Source organism: Salvia miltiorrhiza, chromosome 7, assembly GCF_028751815.1.
Source record: "Salvia miltiorrhiza cultivar Shanhuang (shh) chromosome 7, IMPLAD_Smil_shh, whole genome shotgun sequence".
NCBI lineage: Eukaryota > Viridiplantae > Streptophyta > Magnoliopsida > Lamiales > Lamiaceae > Salvia > Salvia miltiorrhiza.
Window position 1 is genome coordinate 59,162,242 of NC_080393.1, and position 19,129 is coordinate 59,181,370.

Consider the following 19,129-nt stretch of genomic DNA (forward strand, 5'->3'; position numbering starts at 1 on the left):
TCAATCGTATATGAGATACATTATCGAATGATTGTCCAATATCTTACATCAGAAATGATGAATTTGTAAATATGTACTAATGAAACGATTATGTAGCGATTTCAAAACATGAAAATTAAATAGAAGAGAAATTTGATGATGGTAGAATATTTATTTTTATTTTTGTAATATTATGGCGCAACTAATTAATGTAGCATTATGATTTTATTGAAATTGCTAATATTCAGAGTCTTTTATAATATTATGATTATTACTTTCTTAGTCTTTTATAATATTATGATTATTATTTTCTTCATCTAAGCTAAGTTGAGCAAATTATTTTCGACAGAAAATTTAAGAACTTAGTATTTTAAGTGTCTTTGGTAATAAGTGAAATAAGTGATTATTATTATTATTATTATTTTTTTTGCTTATATATATTTATTCCATATAAGAAAATTGATCATCTTAATTGAGACGGTCAAAAAAAAATATTTACGAAGTTAGTTGGAACCAAGAGAGTATTTGGTCCCCCCTGACTGAAAAGTCTGGCTACGTCACTGGCAGAGATGGGCCAATCTCATCCTTATCACGCTTTCTCACTATCAAGATTTCAATTACAGGTTGGCCTTAGGTCCTTAAATTTGGGAATCTGCCCCAAATTAAGTGTACTCCATATTGAAGCTCCAGAGATCGTCTCGCTTGAACTGAAGGGCTGTGGAGTATTGTCTGAGGCATTAATTGATTGCCCTCTTCTGACATCTCTAGATGCTTCTTTCTGCAGGTGAGCTGTGCCTTTTGTTGTTGTATAATGTATCTAGCAATTTCTCTTGCATGACGACAAGAGTTGGTATTAAGTGGTATACTTGATGAATGCAGCCAACTCAAGGATGATTGTTTATCTGCTACTGCTTCATCTTGTCCACTTATTGAATCCTTGGTCTTGATGTCGTGCCCCTCTGTTGGCCCTGATGGACTTTCGTCTTTACACTGTCTTCGGAGCCTGACCTTCCTTGACCTATCCTATACCTTTTTGGTCAATTTGCAGCCCGTTTTCTACTCCTGCGTGTATTTAAAGGTAATAACAACTATCATGTTTGGTGACATTCATTCTTCTTTTACTCAGTTCTTGGTACCGATATTATGTTGTTCCCTTTTATTTCACAATTAGTGAGTGTGGGATGATTTGGTTTTTGGGTGATAAATCGGGTTTTGTTTATTTATCTTGATCTTGTAGGTTCTAAAATTGCAAGCATGCAAGTACCTTAGCGATTCATCCTTGGAGCCTCTCTACAAACACAATGCTCTCCCAGCTCTGTGTGAGCTGGATTTGTCCTATGGTACACTTTGCCAGTCAGCGATAGAGGAGTTGCTTGCTTGTTGTCGGCATCTAACTCATGTCAGCTTGAATGGTTGTGTCAACATGCATGACTTGGATTGGAGCTTTCAAATCAAAACATTAACTTTGACAAGCACCTTTGATGGATCACACACCACCTCTACACGAGAAAGTATCGTGCTTTCTCAAGAGCAAGGTGACCGATTGCTGGAGAGCCTAAATTGTGTCGGTTGTCCAAACATCAAGAAAGTTGTAATTCCTCCCACAGCGAGATGTTTCCATCTATCATTACTAAATCGATCTATCATTACTAAACATCAAGAAAGTTGGAATTTTTGTTTCTCGTAGGATTATCCCCTGTCGTTGATTTTTCTCTTGACTTCATCTTTGTTTCGTCTTGGCAGATATTCCCATCGAGCATGGGAACACTACGCGCAGCATGCCCGAGCTTGAAACGCATCTTTAGCAGCCTACCGTGCACGTGATATCGCCAATTTTACGAAAGCATTATTGGAGCACTTTTTTGTGTCTACGGGTGACATTAAAATCTCTACTATTTTGCATCCATCCCTTCGTCTATTTTTGTGTCCTAGGATAGGTTTTACAACATGAAATCTTGGGATCTTTTTTTTCATTTGATTTTATCAAATCTCTTTATACTATTAAATGTTTCTCTTGGTGTCTTTGATAATTGTTCTATGAAATGAAAATATTGAAAATGATTAATTATGTTTTGTGTCTCTTTAAAATTGAACGTTTTCCAAAAATATATTAACTTTCATTTTTTATTTTTAATTCAAAAATTTCTAATTTTCAGCGTTATTTAGAAAATACTCAGTTATATAAAATTTGGTGATGAAATAATGAGTCACTTGGATTTTTAAGTGGATTTTTTTTCCCACTTTGATAAGTGGATTTTTTAATTGGATTTTCTGCCTCTATTTCATTGCCATCTTCTTTGATAATGAAATTAATAGTTACAATAATGAAATACTCCATAGTTCTAGAGCTTACTGTCTGGCATGGGGTGATTGTTAACTTCAAAAAGAACTTCTTGACGACGATTTCTTAGCCTTAGATCATTGGATTCTTCTTCAGTAAATGGTGGAATTAATGGTGGTTTTTCAAGAAGTGGTGACGAAATTCCAGGGATGTCGAAAATCAGTAAATCGGAGCTATAAAATAGATGCAAAGAAAATCAAAAATCGAAGGCAAATAGAGACGAATTGAGAACGAAGAAAATCAGAAAATAAAAAACCCCACCGCTTCTGCTCGTGTCGATCGAGACTCAACGCGCCTCCCTTAGCGCGGGAAGCGTGTGCACAGAACGGGGACTGGGCACTGGGTAGGGCAAGCGACGCATGGTGACGCCGACGTAACTCCCTTAGCGCCGCCACCCTCTCACCTCCGTCAAGCAACTATGAAGATGAAGAATAAGAAGCAGCGCTAGCTATGAAGATAAAACAAATAAGATTTTCATGGGTTTGAGATTTTCTTTAATTTACAAGTTTTTAAAAGTGTGTACTAGAAATATCCACTTTTTTTTTTATTTTGCTACACCCCACATCCGCTTTGATTTTTCTAATATTTGTTTGATGAAAAAGATGTATTGATTGTGACATGAGAGACAATTATTGTAATTGAAATAATGATTGATACTATGATTCTTATTCTTTTGTCATTTAGTATTGCATTCGTATGAGTGTGAGATAGTAATTGTATGCATGTGAACGAAGTTTCCTGCTTTTATTTGTATTGTTTTAAGCCAGGGGTCCCAGTGTTTGATGAAGATCTTCATTTTCAATCAATGGACTCGGAGAAGGAATGGATTAATGGTGCGTATACGGGGTTCATAAAATCGGAATTCGATGGGATGATATTAAAGATGAGATATTTGTGAAGAAATCTTTGAAAGATCTCGAGACAAGGAGTAATGATTTGGCGACGGAACGTGTCACGAGACAAGGCCTTCTTACTCCGAAAGTTTTAACGGATTGGGCCGGGAGTGTGGATAGGGACCCAAAATGTGGACCAAGAGGCCCAAACCGCCTCGAAATTAAAAAAGCCTTGGCCCAATCTAGCCACATTGCTAATCCCAGATCCTTAGGAGACCATTTTACTATGTGTCATAAAATAATTAAGTGGTACAACAATATACACTTCTTTTGATATGTTAGTACTATTATTTATGGATCAAAATTCTTAGCAACGAAAATAATTCATAACGGCTGACTACTCTGAGTAAATCCTGCTTATATTCTTGTGTATATTACTATAGTCTATAGATATGATTGCCAATTAATATGGCTGATCTGAACAGGTATCGTATTTGGACGAGCATTAGTTGTCATTTAATTCCACTAGAAATCGCTAAATTTCCGGTCTTAATATAGACTTGTCAATGTTTTTCCAGAAACTAATCTTGTTTTCTGGTCAAACTATATAACAAATTAAGTCCACGGTTGCTATGAGTAGTCACTCATGCTCATTATTGTACTATAACTCCAAACGTGATTATTTGATATTTCAATTAATTTTCAATAGAGAGAAGGTTTTTTTTTTTTTTTAAATAAAAAAACTCTATATATATTTCATACCTCACAATAAAATCTCCCTAACAATTTTTTAATTCTAGTCACAGGTAGCGTAAGACACATTAATTATAATAAAATAAATGAATAATTTGCCGTATATTAGCCTCTCCTCATATTGAGATTTGGTGGTGTTTAAAGTCTGAATTTCACAGTATATTTGCTATAAATGAGGGCTACGAACACCTCCATATTGCAGAATCTAGAATTGCAAGTTCGTTTTTTTTCTTCTTTTTCTAATTGGTTGTTTCTCATCCTTGAGATTTGGGTGTACCCAGCTTATCCCCTGTTTAGTTCTTTTTAGTTTTCTAATTGTCTAGTAGTATTTGTTAGAACCTCACATTTACAAGGATATGAGATTTTCAGTTTACTCCATGACTTGAACAATGACTATATTTTTTGAATTTAATTATTATTTTCATTTGTATTGTTTCAGGTTGGAAGGTAAACGGTGATAGAGAAATTGGCGCAGAGATTAGCTTGAAGGTTAGTTTTATATTCTCTTGCTTTTAGTTTTGCACCATGGCTCAACTGGCAGCCATGGTTATGTAAATATCATATATAGATAAGCATGTATCTAGGTGCTTTTAGTTTTGCACCATAGCTCAACTGGTAGCCATGGTTATGTAAATATCATAGATAAGCATGTATCTAGGTAGTCAATATGGAGAGTAGGTTGGGGAATGGCTTGTTCCATTCCATTTGTTGTTGTGTCGATGGCTTGGAGCCGATTATATGTGGTATGTGTGTTTGTGTTGTGTGTTTTGATGCTTACCATTTAGTTTAGTTTGAAAATGTATCATGAATCATGATCTTTTAATAGACTACAGTTTGTTGTCGAAGAAACTGACAGAACGAGCATGTAAGCCTAAGTCAATATTTTAGGGTAATGAGGCCTAGCTTTTGAAATGTTCATGAAATCTCTAGCTCAAAATCATAATAAAATATCTAAATCACAAGTTTATAAGTTTTACAATAATCAAAGTTTAAGTTGAAAAGAGTTAATGAGTTTATAGGTCTTAAATTTTGGAACTGAACCGAGAGAGGCTGAGAAAGCTGTTGTCAAAGCGAGGAGATGGACAGTGGCTTCTGCCCATTTCTCTTGACTTGTCATGCAAAGTTATATATACTTGAATATATAATAAAGATTAGGTGATGCATTTAATAACGGGATGTAATTTCTTTAAAATTTGTATATTTAGATGAAACTAGAAGATGATGCAGGACAATAAATAAATACACTGTCCATTTAATCGAAAAATGCGAAAAGCTCATTTAATATGCTCCAAAAATACCAAATTTTGTCTGCAAAATAATGTAAGAAGCAGTAGCAAACGAAGCTAGATTAATATATAAGAAAAATTATAATCTTAATCTTAAGCTATAAATATAAATATAGTTATATATGAGTTGCAACCTCAAGTCTAAAAGCGATATTTTCTTCTGGCCTCCATGACCAGCAGCCCTCCATATTGCTTGGCAGCCTCCATAAGTGGAAGTCAGTCACAGCAGAGCGCAATTGATTCATTCATTTGTTGAATGATTGTGAACGAATTATTATTATTGTATTATTTCCTATAATTAATAGAAAGATATTAAGTTAAATAATATAGCAGCTGGCTAACCATACCTATGTATCTATATATATATATATATATATATATATATATATATATATATATATATATATATATATGTCTAATTAAATCCGAAAGCTTAATTAGGTGAGGATGGATAAATTATGGATGTCAAAGAATAGATTATCGGAAGAGTATGAAGGTGGAGTTGATGCCTTCTTGAAGTTCGCAGTGGAGAGAGGTTGCGATTCCAACTTCATGTCTTGTCCTTGTACGAAGTGTGCTAACACTAGGAAGCACAAACTTAGTATTGTAAAGGGACATATCATAATGAATGGTATGGACATGACTTATAAGCGGTGGATATGGCACGGGGAAGGGCTTACATCATCACAATCAACATATGAATCAAGTTGGGTTGGGAAGGGTGATACAAGCTACAACGTTGAGGAGCCAATATCTATGATTCATGATGCGTATGATGCATATGAAGATAATCCAACTCACTTCCAAACTTTGCTTGAAGATGCTGAAAGAGATCTATACAATGGTTGTACCAATTTTACCAAATTGTCTGCCACTATAAAACTGTACAACTTGAAGGCAAAATACGGTTGGAGTGATACGAGTTTCAAGGATTTATTGAAATTGTTGAAGGATATGCTCCCTGAAGGAAATCTGTTGCCAGAGTCTTTATACGCAGCAAAGAAGACCTTAAGCACGCTAGGGTTAGATTACAAGAAGATTCACGCTTGTCCCAACGACTGCATTCTGTACCGGAAAGAGTTTAAGGATGCAAATGATTGCCCTACATGTGGGATGTCGAGATGGAAAACTAATACAAAAACTAAGGGTGTTTCTAGAGTGCCGTCGAAGGTCTTGTGGTATTTTCCACCGATACCCAGATTTCGAAGAATGTTTCGGACTCCAGAAATTTGTAAAGAGCTTACTTGGCATTCAGATGGAAGAACTCGTGATGGAATATTACGTCACCCAGCTGATGCACCAGCTTGGAAATTAGTGGACAACAAATGGCCGGATTTTGGGCAAGAGCCAAGAAACCTCAGATTAGCTTTGGCAGCCGATGGTATGAATCCACATAGTATGATGAGTTCTAACTATAGTTGCTGGCCAGTTATCCTTGTCACGTACAATTTACCACCTTGGTTATGTATGAAGAGAAAATTCATGATGTTAACTCTTCTGATTTCTGGTCCCAAGCAACCCGGGAACGATATTGATGTTTACTTGGCACCTTTGATTGATGACTTGAAAGATTTATGGGAGGTAGGCGTCCAAACATACGATGGGTATCGTGATCAAAGCTTTACACTTAAATCTGTTCTTTTATGGACGATTAATGATTTCCCTGCCTATGGAAATTTGAGCGGCTATTTAGTTAAAGGATATAAAGGTTGTCCCATTTGTATGGATAATACTCATTCTTTCTGGCTGCCCAAGAGTAGAAAAATGTCATATAGAGGACATAGGCAATGGTTGCCTCTTTCCCATCCTTACCGAAAGCAGAAAAAAGCTTTTGATGGAGAACAACTTTTGGATCCTGCCCCTAAACCATTGAGTGGAACCGAGGTGTTATAGAGAATGCAAGCGTGCAATTGGGTGTTGGGAAAAACAAAAGGTAAGCACTTATCAGATGAAGGAAGTTCCAAGAAGAGGAAGAAAATAGCAGCCACATCTCCTGATGAAAGCTCTGGTTTCAAAAAAAGGTCGATATTTTATGAGCTAGAGTATTGGGAGTATTTACATATACGTCACATACTCGATGTGATGCATATCGAAAAAAATGTGTTGGAAAGTCTTCTTGGTACATTGCTTGACATTCCCGGGAAGTCAAAGGATGGATACACTGCAAGGCAGGATTTGGTTGACATGCAAATGAGGCTTGAGTTAGCACCATATGTTGTTGGGAAAAAGACATGTTTACCTCCAGCATGCTATACACTAAGTAAAGAGGAGAAGAAAAAGGTTTGTGCCTCATTTATTGGGATGAAGGTTCCTGACAGATATTCTTCCAACATTAGTAGACTTGTATCCATGAAGAACCTGAAACTAATAGGATTGAAATCACATGATTGTCATGTTCTGATGCAACAACTTCTACCAATAGCTATTCGTGGTGTTTTGCCTAAGCATGTGAGAATTGCCATTACTAGGGTGTGTCTGTTTTTCAATGAGATTTGCAACAAGGAGATAGATGTGCCAAAGTTAGAAGAAGTTCAAAAAGAAATTGTGACAACGTTGTGCTGCCTAGAGAAGTATTTCTTACCTTCTTTTTTTGATATAATGGTACATTTAACAGTGCATTTGGTACGTGAAGTTAAGTTGTGTGGACCGGTATGGTACAGATGGATGTACCCCTTTAAGAGGTACTTGAAAATTTTAAAGGGGTATGTACGAAACCGTACTCGGCCCGAGGGTTGCATTGTTGAGTCTTATATCACTGAAGAGGCCGTTGAATTCTGCTCTGAATATTTATCTAATGTATACACTATAGGGATCCCATCTAGTGATCATAATTTTGACGTGACAGAGTCTTCATCAGCGTGTGGTAATAAAATAATTAGTGATGAAGAACGGGAACAAGCTCATCATTATGTATTGACAAACGAACCTGATATTGATCCCTATATTGAGTAAGTCCTTAATATTGTGATCCCAATTTATAAAATTAAATCATAAAACTAATGTTAATATATATACATAGGGAACACAAGGCACATTTGGCAGCACAATTTCCTAAGAGAAATCCAAAATGGCTTCAAGATGAGCACAACAAGTCATTTCTTAGTTGGATGCGTGACCACGTAAGTTGCCCAACCTAGCACTTAATCTTACGTTTATGATAAAATTTAATATAAACTATTTTGTTTGTAGGTTGCTGTCGATAGTAAATATCAATTATCTGACAGGTTGAAAACTCTTTGTGGGTGGCCAACCAAGCGAGTATTAATATATGCTAGTTATAGTATAGATGGTGTAAATTTTAGTACTATAAAGCGTGATGAATCTCGAGTTACTCAAAATTCTGGTGTTAGCATGTGTGCTACAGTCATGCAAATTGCTAGCGCAAAGGATAAGAATCCAATTGTGTCAGAGATGTTGTTTTATGGAAGAATTGAAGAGATTTGGGAGCTTGACTATACCAAATTTCAAGTTGTAGTGTTTAAGTGTAGTTGGGTTGACAACAATGGTGGTGTAAAAGTGGATGATAGTGGGTTCACCTTAGTCAACCTGAACAAATTAGGATACAAGTCAGACTCATTCGTTTTGGGAAGTCAAGTCAAACAGGTTTTCTATATTGAAGACCCCGAGGATGCAGCATGGTCAGTCGTACTTGTTAGTCCCTCCAAACGATACACTGAAAGGATCAATCGTGATGATTTGGGAGATAGTTTTATGCAACTGCAAAGTTTTTCAAAAGGAGTTCCAATAGGTGACACAAGTAACGCGTCCGATGAAAATGAACCGCCATGTGTTCGTAAAGATTGTGAAGTGATATGGGTTAACAATGCAAATTTGTAGTTTGGTGAGATTTAATGGACTCTACTGTGTTTCTTACCTTCTTTCTTTGTGTTCGCATTTTTTAAATTTGTTTGGGCTGTTGAGTATTAATTCTTTGCTTAAGCATCATAATGGTTTCCCTGTTTATTATTTGCTGATCCTTATTTTAATTGTATTTATTGAGCAGGTTTCATATAATCATGGCTTCGAAGGGTGGTGTTGATTCAGCAGATGGCTCTAAAGATACTCAAACCACAAGTAAAGGCAGAGGCAGAGGCAAGAGGGGGAAAGTTTGCTTGAATAATGTTTATCATAAAAGAGGTAAAGGGATTATTGAAGATATTGAGTTTAATGCGGATGGACAACCAGTGGGGAAAAATGCATCTCAGTTGCAGTCGTACATTGGCCTTCTAACTCGTGACCATGTTAAAATCTGTATAAAGAAATGGAAAGAGGTTCCAGAAGCAGTTAAAGATACAATATGGGAGCAAGTTAAAGTAAGTTTTAGATACATTATGTTATACATTCTGATCTCATTGTTATTTGTCCTTTAAATTATGTTTTAATTCACATTTTTGCAGGCTTCTTACAAGGTTCCGGAGCAATGGAAGTCAGCATGCTTGGAATCAGCAAATACCAAGTGGCGAACATGGAAAGCTAGGGTGGCAAAGGAACATGTCATTCCAAAAGAAAACAATCCAAATGAGTTGTTTAAAGTGCCGGTAGGCTTAGGCATACAGGAGGCCGACTGGGCTCTGTTTGTACACAACCGGACCACAACTGAATTTAAGGTAATTAATACCTCTTTTTTTGCATATATTTGTTACATTTTGAAATATATATTATATATTTCACTTAATCACCTTGTAGGAATTGAGTGAGCAGCAGAGGGAGAGGAGGGGTAAACACTTATACCCGCATCGACTATCACGTAAAGGTTATGCAAACCTTGCTGAAGAAATCAAGGTTAATCCCCATTTTTTTGTATTTGCTATATTAAGCTGTTCTTTTAATATTATGGAATCACTTCTCAATTTTATCAAAAGCAGGTACTTAGAGATATTAAAAATCCTGATTTCTTTACTATGATATTTAAATTCTTGTTCAATCCTCTGTTTGGCTTATATTAGTTACTTTATATGGGGAGCAGTTTTTAGTAATTAAATTTTAACATTTACTTACATGACTTGCTTAGAATTCTGAGTTGCAAGACGATGAAGAGCTTAATAGATGCCTGCTATGGAAGAAAGCAAGATTGAAGAAGGATGGATCCACTGACAATGACAATGAGAACTTGAAGATTGCTATGCAGAAAATAGTACTACTCTATTTTTTTCATTTATGGAATTTAATTGCAATTGTCATTTTATTTGTGGTTTTAATCAACATTTTATTTGCACTTAATAGGATGAATACATACGTGAAAAGGATCAAGGGAAACTTGAGTCAGAAGAAGGTTCAAGTGATTTGCTTTCACTTGCCCTCGAAAAACCAGAGCATGTTGAACTTTTTGGCCATGAATCAAAACTTTACATTATGAAGAAGGATTTGGTTCCATTTTGTAACATGGAACCAATAACAGGAGGTTGCATTGTGGCATACATTTGGTAAGACCTTCATCGTCAATTCTTTATATGTTTGTTGTTGATGCTTCTCTATATGTTTATTTAACTCTCACACTTTTATTGACAGCCATCTGTACAACAACTTGAGGGAAATTGGTGCAGATTCAAAATTTTTATTTGTGAATCCATTTACCGTAGACAATGTAGTAAAGCAAGAGGATAGAACACGCGCCCTGTCACAACGATTACTTGAGGTTGCTGCATCAGACGTACTCGTATGCGTGCCTTGCAACGTGGGGTAAGTGAACAATTAAGTATATAAAATAGTTAGTATCCCTCATGTTTTTGGCCTAACAATCTGACATGCATATCAATAGTGGGCATTGGATTCTGACCATCATTGAAGTTGAAAAAGGAAAAGCGTTTCTAATGGATCCTCTCAGTCATCGTAACAAGGACAGCATATGGAAGTCTGTCGTCGACACGTAAGTTTTGGATTATACAAATAATGCATCATCTATGCTATTTTTATTTGATGTAAATGTTAACTTTATATAAATTTCCTTTGAAGTGCGCTAAGCATGGTCACTGCAAAAAATGGAAAGAAAATGAAAAAAGCAAATTGGGAAGTTATAAAGGTATGTATGCTTAAATTACTGATCAGTATTGTGGCTTTATTCTGATAAGTCTACATTGAATTTTTGGTTGGATATCATTTAGGTAATAGGGGAGTAGGATTTGTTGTGAAAGTCTACAAGAACTTGCTTAATAAATTGATTATTGCTATCTTCCAACTGTTCTTGTAATTTAGCAAAAGAGGTTCTAGAGAATTGCACTCCTGGTAAAATGTACATCACAAATTTCTCCTCAATTTATCAAAAAACAGGTACTTAGCGATATTAAATATCTTAAGTTCTTTTGATGGATAATGCTAGCTACTGTTATTTGTGGAAATTTAAATTCTTGTTCAATCCTCTGTTTGGCTTGGCATTAGTTACTTTATCTGGGGGAGCATATAACGCAGCCTTACCTATTTATTAATGTAATAATTGTAGGGCCCTACACAACCTGATGATAAGCAATGTGGCTACTTTGTGATGAGGTTTATGAGAGATATTATCGAAGGGTCTCAAAATACGGCAGCCTCAACTTTTCACTTATCATCACTGGTATTGTTATATACATTATACTTTAATATTGTTTAACAGTATTAGTAGTTATTGATAAAATATATTGGTGATTGTTTGTATTCGTAGTTTAAGGGTGTTACTACTTATTCTCAAAACCAACTTAACGAGGTTCGTGAAGAATGGGCAAGGTGTCTGATTAAGAATGCATTGGCTGGATAGGTATGTTTAAAGTTTAATAATTGATGCTCCTGTGAATTAGGCTAGTACAAGCTATAAGTTTGGTGTTTCTCCTATTTATGTTCTTAGTTTAGCTTTCATGTGCAACTATTTTTCATATATATACTATCTGTTTTATGCTACAGATGCTCCTACAGATGCTTTCCATGAAGTTCATAGAGATATGGCAGGAGAAGTGATTTTTGTAATCAATCTTTAGAATTAAGCACTAATAGCTAGAACTTATGTTTTTGTAAACTGTGATTGTACAAATATTTTGTGAAGTGATATGGTTGGATGGTGGTTGCATATGATTGGTTCGTTTTTATTATTTTGTTGTTTTAGAATTAATTTTAATTGCAAATCAATTATAATTAAAAGCTGTCATTAGCATACATAACGAAAAATTTAAAATATATAACTGTTATGTATTAAAACATACATAACGTTAAAAAACGTTATCTAAACATCGATTTGATGTTATTATAACATTCAAAGATCACACAGATGAGTGTAATGTATATGAAGAAAACCGTTATGTAAAAACAAATAAATAACAGAAATAAAAATTTAATTACGGATTAAACACGTTATGTATAACATTATACATAACGGATAAATAAGTGTTATTAAAAAAAACAATTGTTATGTATAGTTGTACACATAACGGTTAATATTAAACTTTCATAACGGTATTCAACGTTATGTATAACATTAAACAAAATGGATATAAAACGTAATTAAAAATAAACAACCGTTATGTATATATATAAATATAACGGTTTAATATGAAATGCATAACGGATTTTCACCGTTATGTAAAATGATTTAGATAACAGAATAACCTACATTATTTATTAAAAAAACGCCGTTATGTATAACAGTATAGATAACGGATAAATATAAACTTTCATTACGATCGGAAACGTTATAAAAAATACTAATACATAACGGATTATAAAGCGTTATGTATTTATTATCACCGTTATGTATAATGTAATAGATAACGGTTATATCTCCGTTATGTATAAATCTCACATACATTACACCATTATACATTACGGATATTTTTACACATACATAACGAGCGCTTCTGGTGTAGTGATATATACATACGTACTCCATAATAAGCTAACTAATATTAAAATACTACGTTTTGCATGTAAGCAACTCATTCATGATATTCTCAACAACAACATTTTTACATATATACTTAAATTTTGTTATTTCAATACAAACATCTAGAACAAAAAAAAGGTAATCGACATGAAAAGAATAGCTACCTGCTTCTATGAGCAAAGAATCCAGTATAGGTTGAGCCATATCAATTTCCACCGAGACGCGTGCAAAGTGACCAACGACATCCCCGATGGCCGAGGCACCATCGATCTTAATACATTCTTTTCTCATCAAGAGGGTGTTTGGCTAAGCTTATTTTAAAGAGCTTATAAGCTCTTGGAGCTTATAAGATGTTTCAAGAGCTTATAAGATGTAATTTTTAAGAGCTTAGAAGTTGTCAAGGTGTTTGGATAATTGAGCTTATAAGCTAGAGAGAGAATTTTTTGTTAAAGAGAGAGAATTTTTTGTTAGAAAGAGAACATCGAAGAAAAATGAACTTAAATGATATATAATGAAAATAATAAATTATAGTTCATTGTATATGAGATTATAAAAAAATAAGTTGGGGTAGATGAACTTATTTTTTTGGGAGCTTATAAGCTCTTGGAGCTTATTTTTGAAGCTTATAAGCTGTTTGAGAGCTTATTTTGCCAAACACTTTGGAGGAGCTTATAAGCTCTTGGAGCTTATTTTTGAAGCTTATAAGCTGTTTGAGAGCTTATTTTGCCAAACACTTTGGAGGAGCTTATAAGCTCCTAAACAACTTATAAGCTGTTTTGAGGAGCTTATAAGCTTAGCCAAACACCCTCTAAGTTATTTATTTGACTCATGAAATGTTTATTTTTAGTTTTTTTAAATAATTTAACTTTATTTGTAATTTGTAAGGATCAAATTCATGTATTAAAATGAAGATGGATAATTAGATAATAAATTTTATTTTATTTTTAGAGATAACTGGAATGTGGTGCGTGGTTGTTTTCACTTCAAAGGTGGCTCGGGTTTTGCCTTTGAAGCAGAGCTACTGGCAGTTATCTCGGCGATTCAAATTGCTCACAATCGTGGATGGCACAGACTTTGGATTGAAGCCGATTCCACCTACGTGATACTCATTCTTAATTCTCGTTCTTTGAATGTGCCTTGGCGTTTTAAGGCGGCGTGGAATAGGATTTTAAAGATGTTAGATGATTTCTCGCTGCAGGTTTCTCACATCTTTAGAGAAGGAAACAAGGCGGCCGATTTAATGGCTAACCAACAACGTTCGGAAGGGTGGTGGCCGCACGAGATTGAGGAGATTAGGGCTGCGGTTCGTCTTGACATGGATTCGCATAGCCATCTGCGTAAGAAACGGTAGTTGGGGCTGATGTGTGGATGTTTGGTTCTAACCGCCCGTTTAGTTTTTTTCGTGGGGTGAGAGCCGGGCTAGTTTTGGGACGATGGTTACGCCGGAGTTCCGGAAACTTTCCCTTCCGCTCTTCCCTACTTTCGTTTTGTGTTTAGACGAGTACTCTTTTTCCTTTTCACGGTTTTTCCCTCTGGGTTTTCAGTGAAAATGTTTTAATGAGGTTCGGCCCTTAGTCTGCTCCTTCTGTGCTTTCAAGGGTTTTTTTTAGGTTTTTTCTTTCCTTTTTTTATATAAAATCGTCATTTAATAAAAAAAAAATTTATTTTATTTTTATCTTATACACAAAGAGGTTCACTGATCGAATAATTAAATGAATAATGATTTGTATTAAAATCTACTTTCCCCAATTTTTCTTATTAAAATTAGGTGCATATACTTTCACAAAAAGAAATCAAATTATATATATTCTTTTGCATTCACGATTCAAAAGAATATTAAGTCTATATTTCTCATTATATTGTTTTTTATACTTTCTCTAATTTACCTATATACTTTTTCAAATTACATATTACTCCCAAAAACATTTAAATTTCATTTAATGTATCATTTTCTATTATTGTTAAAATCACAGTAAACAAACTTTAAAATCAATGAATTACAACAACAATATCATAATATTTAAAAAGTAAAATTAGAAGTAATGTTATATTATGTATTATTTAATGTAGGAATGAGAGCAGGTTCCAAGGAAAGGTCTGGGAGATTCAAAAAGTTTCACAGGAGATTAAAGGTAGAATGTGGAGTTGGAATTCCATTTTTCACATTTGTTGTAATTGTGTACCTCTGGTACCACCTTTTTTCTGTTAATATATCTCTCTTTTACTGACCAAAAAAAAAAATTTAAAACACCAATAATAAGATGATTGATTGAATGATGGAGCATTAATCAATAGTTTTTACATATTACACATTGGATAAAAGATTGGAGTCTATTAAAGGGAAAATGGCTTAACATGGATGTATTGAGCTTTTATATATATATATATAGATTATTCATCACACAAATATATATAAGAGTAGTGCTATTAATTTGGACAAAATTTGTCCGGATAAAAATAAGGTTACAAATTTTTTAAAAATCAATTTCTTTATATATTTTGATTCAAGTTTAAAAGAATTTTGTTAGTTTTATTGTTTTCTCTATATTGTAGTTTTTTTTGTATTTTTTTTAGCAATTTTTATTATTTTTTATTATTTTATTTGTAGTTTGTGTACTTTAAAAATAATAATAATTAAAAAGGTTATCAAAAAATTACAATATAAAGAAAATAATAAAACTAGCTAAATTCTATTTTATTTTGAACCAAAATTTTTAAATAAATTTATTTTATAATGTATTTAACCATATTTATGGTGAACAAATAGTCTCTCAAACATCCCTTTGCCTCATAATGACGACGGAAAATCGGAAAAATTCTCTTGTTACCACTAACATCACAGCTATGATTGCGGCGATATGAATATAGTAGCCAATTAATGGTGTATCGAACGTGTTGGGACTGATCACCTTTATCGAACTTTTATAACTGAATATGATAAACATAATCGAGAGCCACATTGCAGATCCGACGGCATAGGAAATAGAGGGGAATCTGGATGTCAATCCGGAGATGATGATGAAGATTGCGGAGAAGGATAAGTAGAATGCCATGTTGTTATAAAATACCAAATCTTTGTATATGTCGGGATGAGTGTATGCTATCACAGCTTCGCCGGCCTTGTGTGATGGCGTGTCGTCCTGCCACACCCCACCAGGTGGGGTGACGGTGTTCTGGAACGCCATCGTTGCTATCAGGATTGCCACCACCATCACAACGTCGCTCATATTGGGCAGAAATGACAATACTGAAAAACCTCTTAAGATTCTCCACATTTCCCAATAGCTAGGAGCTGGCCAAGCTGGAGGGCGGCTCTGAATCAAGATTTTTAGTGCTGTTTTGCCCATCGAATTCCGCTTTCCCCTTCTTATTTTGTTGCTTGCCCCCAAGTATCGGAGAATCTGAGATTTTCATAATGTTCAATTGCATATTGCAAGACATTCTCCTAATAAGTAGCCATTTAATTTTCTATCTTTATTTATATATAACCCTTTCAAGTTTCAACCCAACCTAATTATTATTTTTTTACTAACAACCGAGCCGAGCCGAGCCGAATACTAACAGGCTCGAGCTCGGCTCGTTTAAATATTCGAGTTCGAGTTTGAGTTTGAGTTCGACTCGTTTAAGGCTCGTGTACTAACTCGATTGAAGGCTCGACTGAAAGTTCGTGAACAGGCTCGCGAACAATCGAATTCGAACATGTTCGCGAACTCAACGAGCTGAGCACTGTCAGGCTCGAGCTCGGCTCGATAAAATTTTCGAGCTCGAAATCAGGCTCGAGTTCGGCTCGTTTATTATCGAATCGAGCTCCGAACGAGTTTTTTTCGAGCCAAATCTCGAATAGCTTGCGAGTAGCTCCGTTCATTTACAACCCTAGAAATTACTATATATAATGTATCTAAACAATATGATATATATGCGTGCACATTCCAACAAGATGGTCTCATCTTACCACTTAAGATCCAATATACAAGAGTCTTATAACTTTCATTTTTTTTTTTCTCACATATGTTTTATCCAATTTCAATTTTGTGTACTTTAGTGTACTTTCGTTATTATTAAATATTATATTCGTCCCACAAATCTTGACACGTAATTCCTTTTTGGACCATCCCACGAATTTTGACATGTATTCCTTTTTGGACCGTCCTACGAATCTTGACACATTTTCAAATAAGATAATAATTTAGTCCAAAAATAAGAGGATCTTAATTACTTCTCTCTCCTACTTTATCACTTTTATACTTTATTACCTACACACTTAAAATACTAATCTACAACTCCTTAATTCTCGTGCCGAAATCAAATGTGTCAAGATTCGTGGGACGGAGGGAGTATATATGATTTATTCTATCTAATTAGGGTATTAATTATTTTTTATCATTTAATTTTACTTTTATAATTACCTAATAATATGCTGATAAATTTTAATTTTTTGAAATAAAAGTTAAAAGTATAATTTATAATATTACAATAAATTTCATTTGCATAAAAATACTATGTAGATAATAAATATAATAGTAGGACATAATGATACATACAAAATTGTGGGATATTATGACTAATTAATCAAATGATGGTGGTTACCTCAAGTTGATTGGACCTAACAGCCAAATGCGATAGGGTCTCCCCATCATCATCAACTGCAAACACAAACTCTCCCAATTCCACCACCAAAACCTTCAATGCGTCAAGCTGACCATGTTTCACACACAGGTGCAACACAGTCTGCCCGCGATGCAGTCTCTCCATAGCAGGCATATGACTCTCTTCAAGCAGCACCTTCAACACCTCGTCATGCCCTTTCATGGCTGCAATATGAATCGGGTTCATATCATGGCAGTCTCGCCACCAGCACGCCTCTGGGGCTACTGATAACAACTTCTTCACTATCTCAAGGCTCCCTTTCGCAACTGCAATGTGAAGAGGCGATGATTGTTGGGAGTCCAAATCTCGAGCTAGCTGCGGGTTGATGTTCAACACCTCTTCAACAATGGATGCTTGCCCCCGCAGTGCGGCTATGTGCACAACATTTCTTGAACATGCAAATGAAGCACTTTCAACAAGATATGGATCTTGTTGAACCACTTCTCGAAATCTTGTTACATCCCCTTTCAATATAGCATCGTAGAGTTCTGCAGCCATTCTTCCTTCACCACTAATTATTAATGCCTTTCTATCTTTTTTTTCTCTGCTTTCTCCTTTTCTTATTTTTATGTTCACCCACACAGACCCAACTACTCTGGCAATATATAAGGACCTCGCATGATAAGGTTCTACTTATTTTTTTTATTTTTTTTATTTTTTTTTGCGAAGGAAAATTCTACTTAATTAATTTCCTCACTCCTTCGTCGAAGTGTTAAAGAAAGGACCACAATATTAAGTAAACTTGACTCAAAAGAAAATTCGTACCTAGTTTCTACTTAATTTCTCACTACTTCGTCGCAATGTTAAGAAAAAACCACAATCTATATAATCTATATAATATATAAAAGAGGAGTTTTTTTCCCTCCATTTCTTCCCTCTTTTTTTCTCTCTCTTCTTCCATCAATTTTTTTTACTAGTATTTTTTTCATTTTATTTTTATATTTTAATTATTTTTTAAATATTGTCAAATTTGATTCATGAAAAAATATTCAATACGCATCTCAAATTTAATATTATATAAAAATTATAAAAAATGATTTAAAATGAATAAGTAATGAAAAAAAAATTAAAACACTTGAGTATCGACTTGTAAAAATATCACATATTTAGTAAAACACTTGTTAATATTCTTCAAATATAAAAATTATAACATACATTTAAAGAAAATTATAATATTTAACCGTATATTTTTTGAATAGTTATCTTGATTTTTCTTTCATCGATTCCTAAAATTCAATAAATTAAATAATTACATGTGTATATAATATTTTCAGTGGTTAAATACCAAATCCACAAACTGGGGAAATATAAGCATCAAGAAAATCCTGCAAGAAGGTAACAATTTCAGTGAGAGATTCAACTTGCTTTTTGTGGATAGAAATTGGAGGGGAAGGATGTTTTTCAAGCCGATCTATGATATGCATAAGAGAAACCAGAGCTCCAT

General features: G+C 34.3%; 4 protein-coding genes across 4 annotated transcripts; 3 read left to right on the top strand and 1 right to left on the bottom strand.

The window, feature by feature from the left end:
• The first annotated feature begins 548 nt into the window (after positions 1–548).
• On the top strand, positions 549–1,784 carry LOC130994527 (F-box/LRR-repeat protein 15-like). Its single transcript, XM_057919572.1, has 4 exons — positions 549–763; positions 859–1,057; positions 1,217–1,643; positions 1,723–1,784. The coding sequence occupies exons 1-4, from the start codon at positions 549–551 to the stop codon at positions 1,782–1,784; spliced, it is 903 nt and encodes a 300-aa protein (XP_057775555.1).
• Positions 1,785–4,342: 2,558 nt separating this feature from the next.
• LOC130994529 (uncharacterized) lies at positions 4,343–11,922 on the top strand. The gene is made up of 11 exons (XM_057919574.1): positions 4,343–4,395; positions 9,196–9,505; positions 9,590–9,799; positions 9,879–9,974; positions 10,204–10,326; positions 10,416–10,615; positions 10,701–10,871; positions 10,951–11,058; positions 11,145–11,211; positions 11,629–11,742; positions 11,830–11,922. Exons 2-11 carry the CDS (start codon positions 9,209–9,211, stop codon positions 11,920–11,922), a joined length of 1,479 nt encoding a protein of 492 aa, XP_057775557.1. The 5' UTR covers positions 4,343–4,395; positions 9,196–9,208.
• Positions 5,640–7,085, top strand: LOC130994528 (uncharacterized). Its single transcript, XM_057919573.1, has one exon. The coding sequence runs from the start codon at positions 5,640–5,642 to the stop codon at positions 7,083–7,085; it is 1,446 nt and encodes a 481-aa protein (XP_057775556.1).
• A 3,837-nt stretch (positions 11,923–15,759) lies between the features above and the next one.
• LOC130995203 (ankyrin repeat-containing protein ITN1-like) lies at positions 15,760–18,278 on the bottom strand. The gene is made up of 2 exons (XM_057920360.1): positions 17,626–18,278; positions 15,760–16,439 (listed from the first exon to the last, which is right to left on the bottom strand). Exons 1-2 carry the CDS (start codon positions 18,181–18,183, stop codon positions 15,810–15,812), a joined length of 1,188 nt encoding a protein of 395 aa, XP_057776343.1. The 5' UTR covers positions 18,184–18,278; the 3' UTR covers positions 15,760–15,809.
• Between the last annotated feature and the right edge of the window lie 851 nt (positions 18,279–19,129).

Bases quoted from the DNA above. Each gene is read 5' to 3' on its own strand.
- LOC130994527 (XM_057919572.1), top strand. From the start codon at position 549: ATGGGCCAATCTCATCCTTATCACGCTTTCTCACTATCAAGATTTCAA. The intron at 1,058-1,216 runs GTAATAACAACT...TTGATCTTGTAG, and splicing joins ACTCCTGCGTGTATTTAAAG to GTTCTAAAATTGCAAGCATG. The intron at 1,644-1,722 runs GTTGGAATTTTT...TCGTCTTGGCAG, and splicing joins CATTACTAAACATCAAGAAA to ATATTCCCATCGAGCATGGG.
- LOC130994528 (XM_057919573.1), top strand. From the start codon at position 5,640: ATGGATAAATTATGGATGTCAAAGAATAGATTATCGGAAGAGTATGAA.
- LOC130994529 (XM_057919574.1), top strand. From the start codon at position 9,209: ATGGCTTCGAAGGGTGGTGTTGATTCAGCAGATGGCTCTAAAGATACT. The intron at 9,975-10,203 runs GTTAATCCCCAT...TGACTTGCTTAG, and splicing joins ACCTTGCTGAAGAAATCAAG to AATTCTGAGTTGCAAGACGA. The intron at 11,743-11,829 runs GTATTGTTATAT...TTGTATTCGTAG, and splicing joins CTTTTCACTTATCATCACTG to TTTAAGGGTGTTACTACTTA.
- LOC130995203 (XM_057920360.1), bottom strand. From the start codon at position 18,183: ATGGCTGCAGAACTCTACGATGCTATATTGAAAGGGGATGTAACAAGA. The intron at 16,440-17,625 runs GTAACCACCATC...TGAAAATCTCAG, and splicing joins TTAGGTCCAATCAACTTGAG to ATTCTCCGATACTTGGGGGC.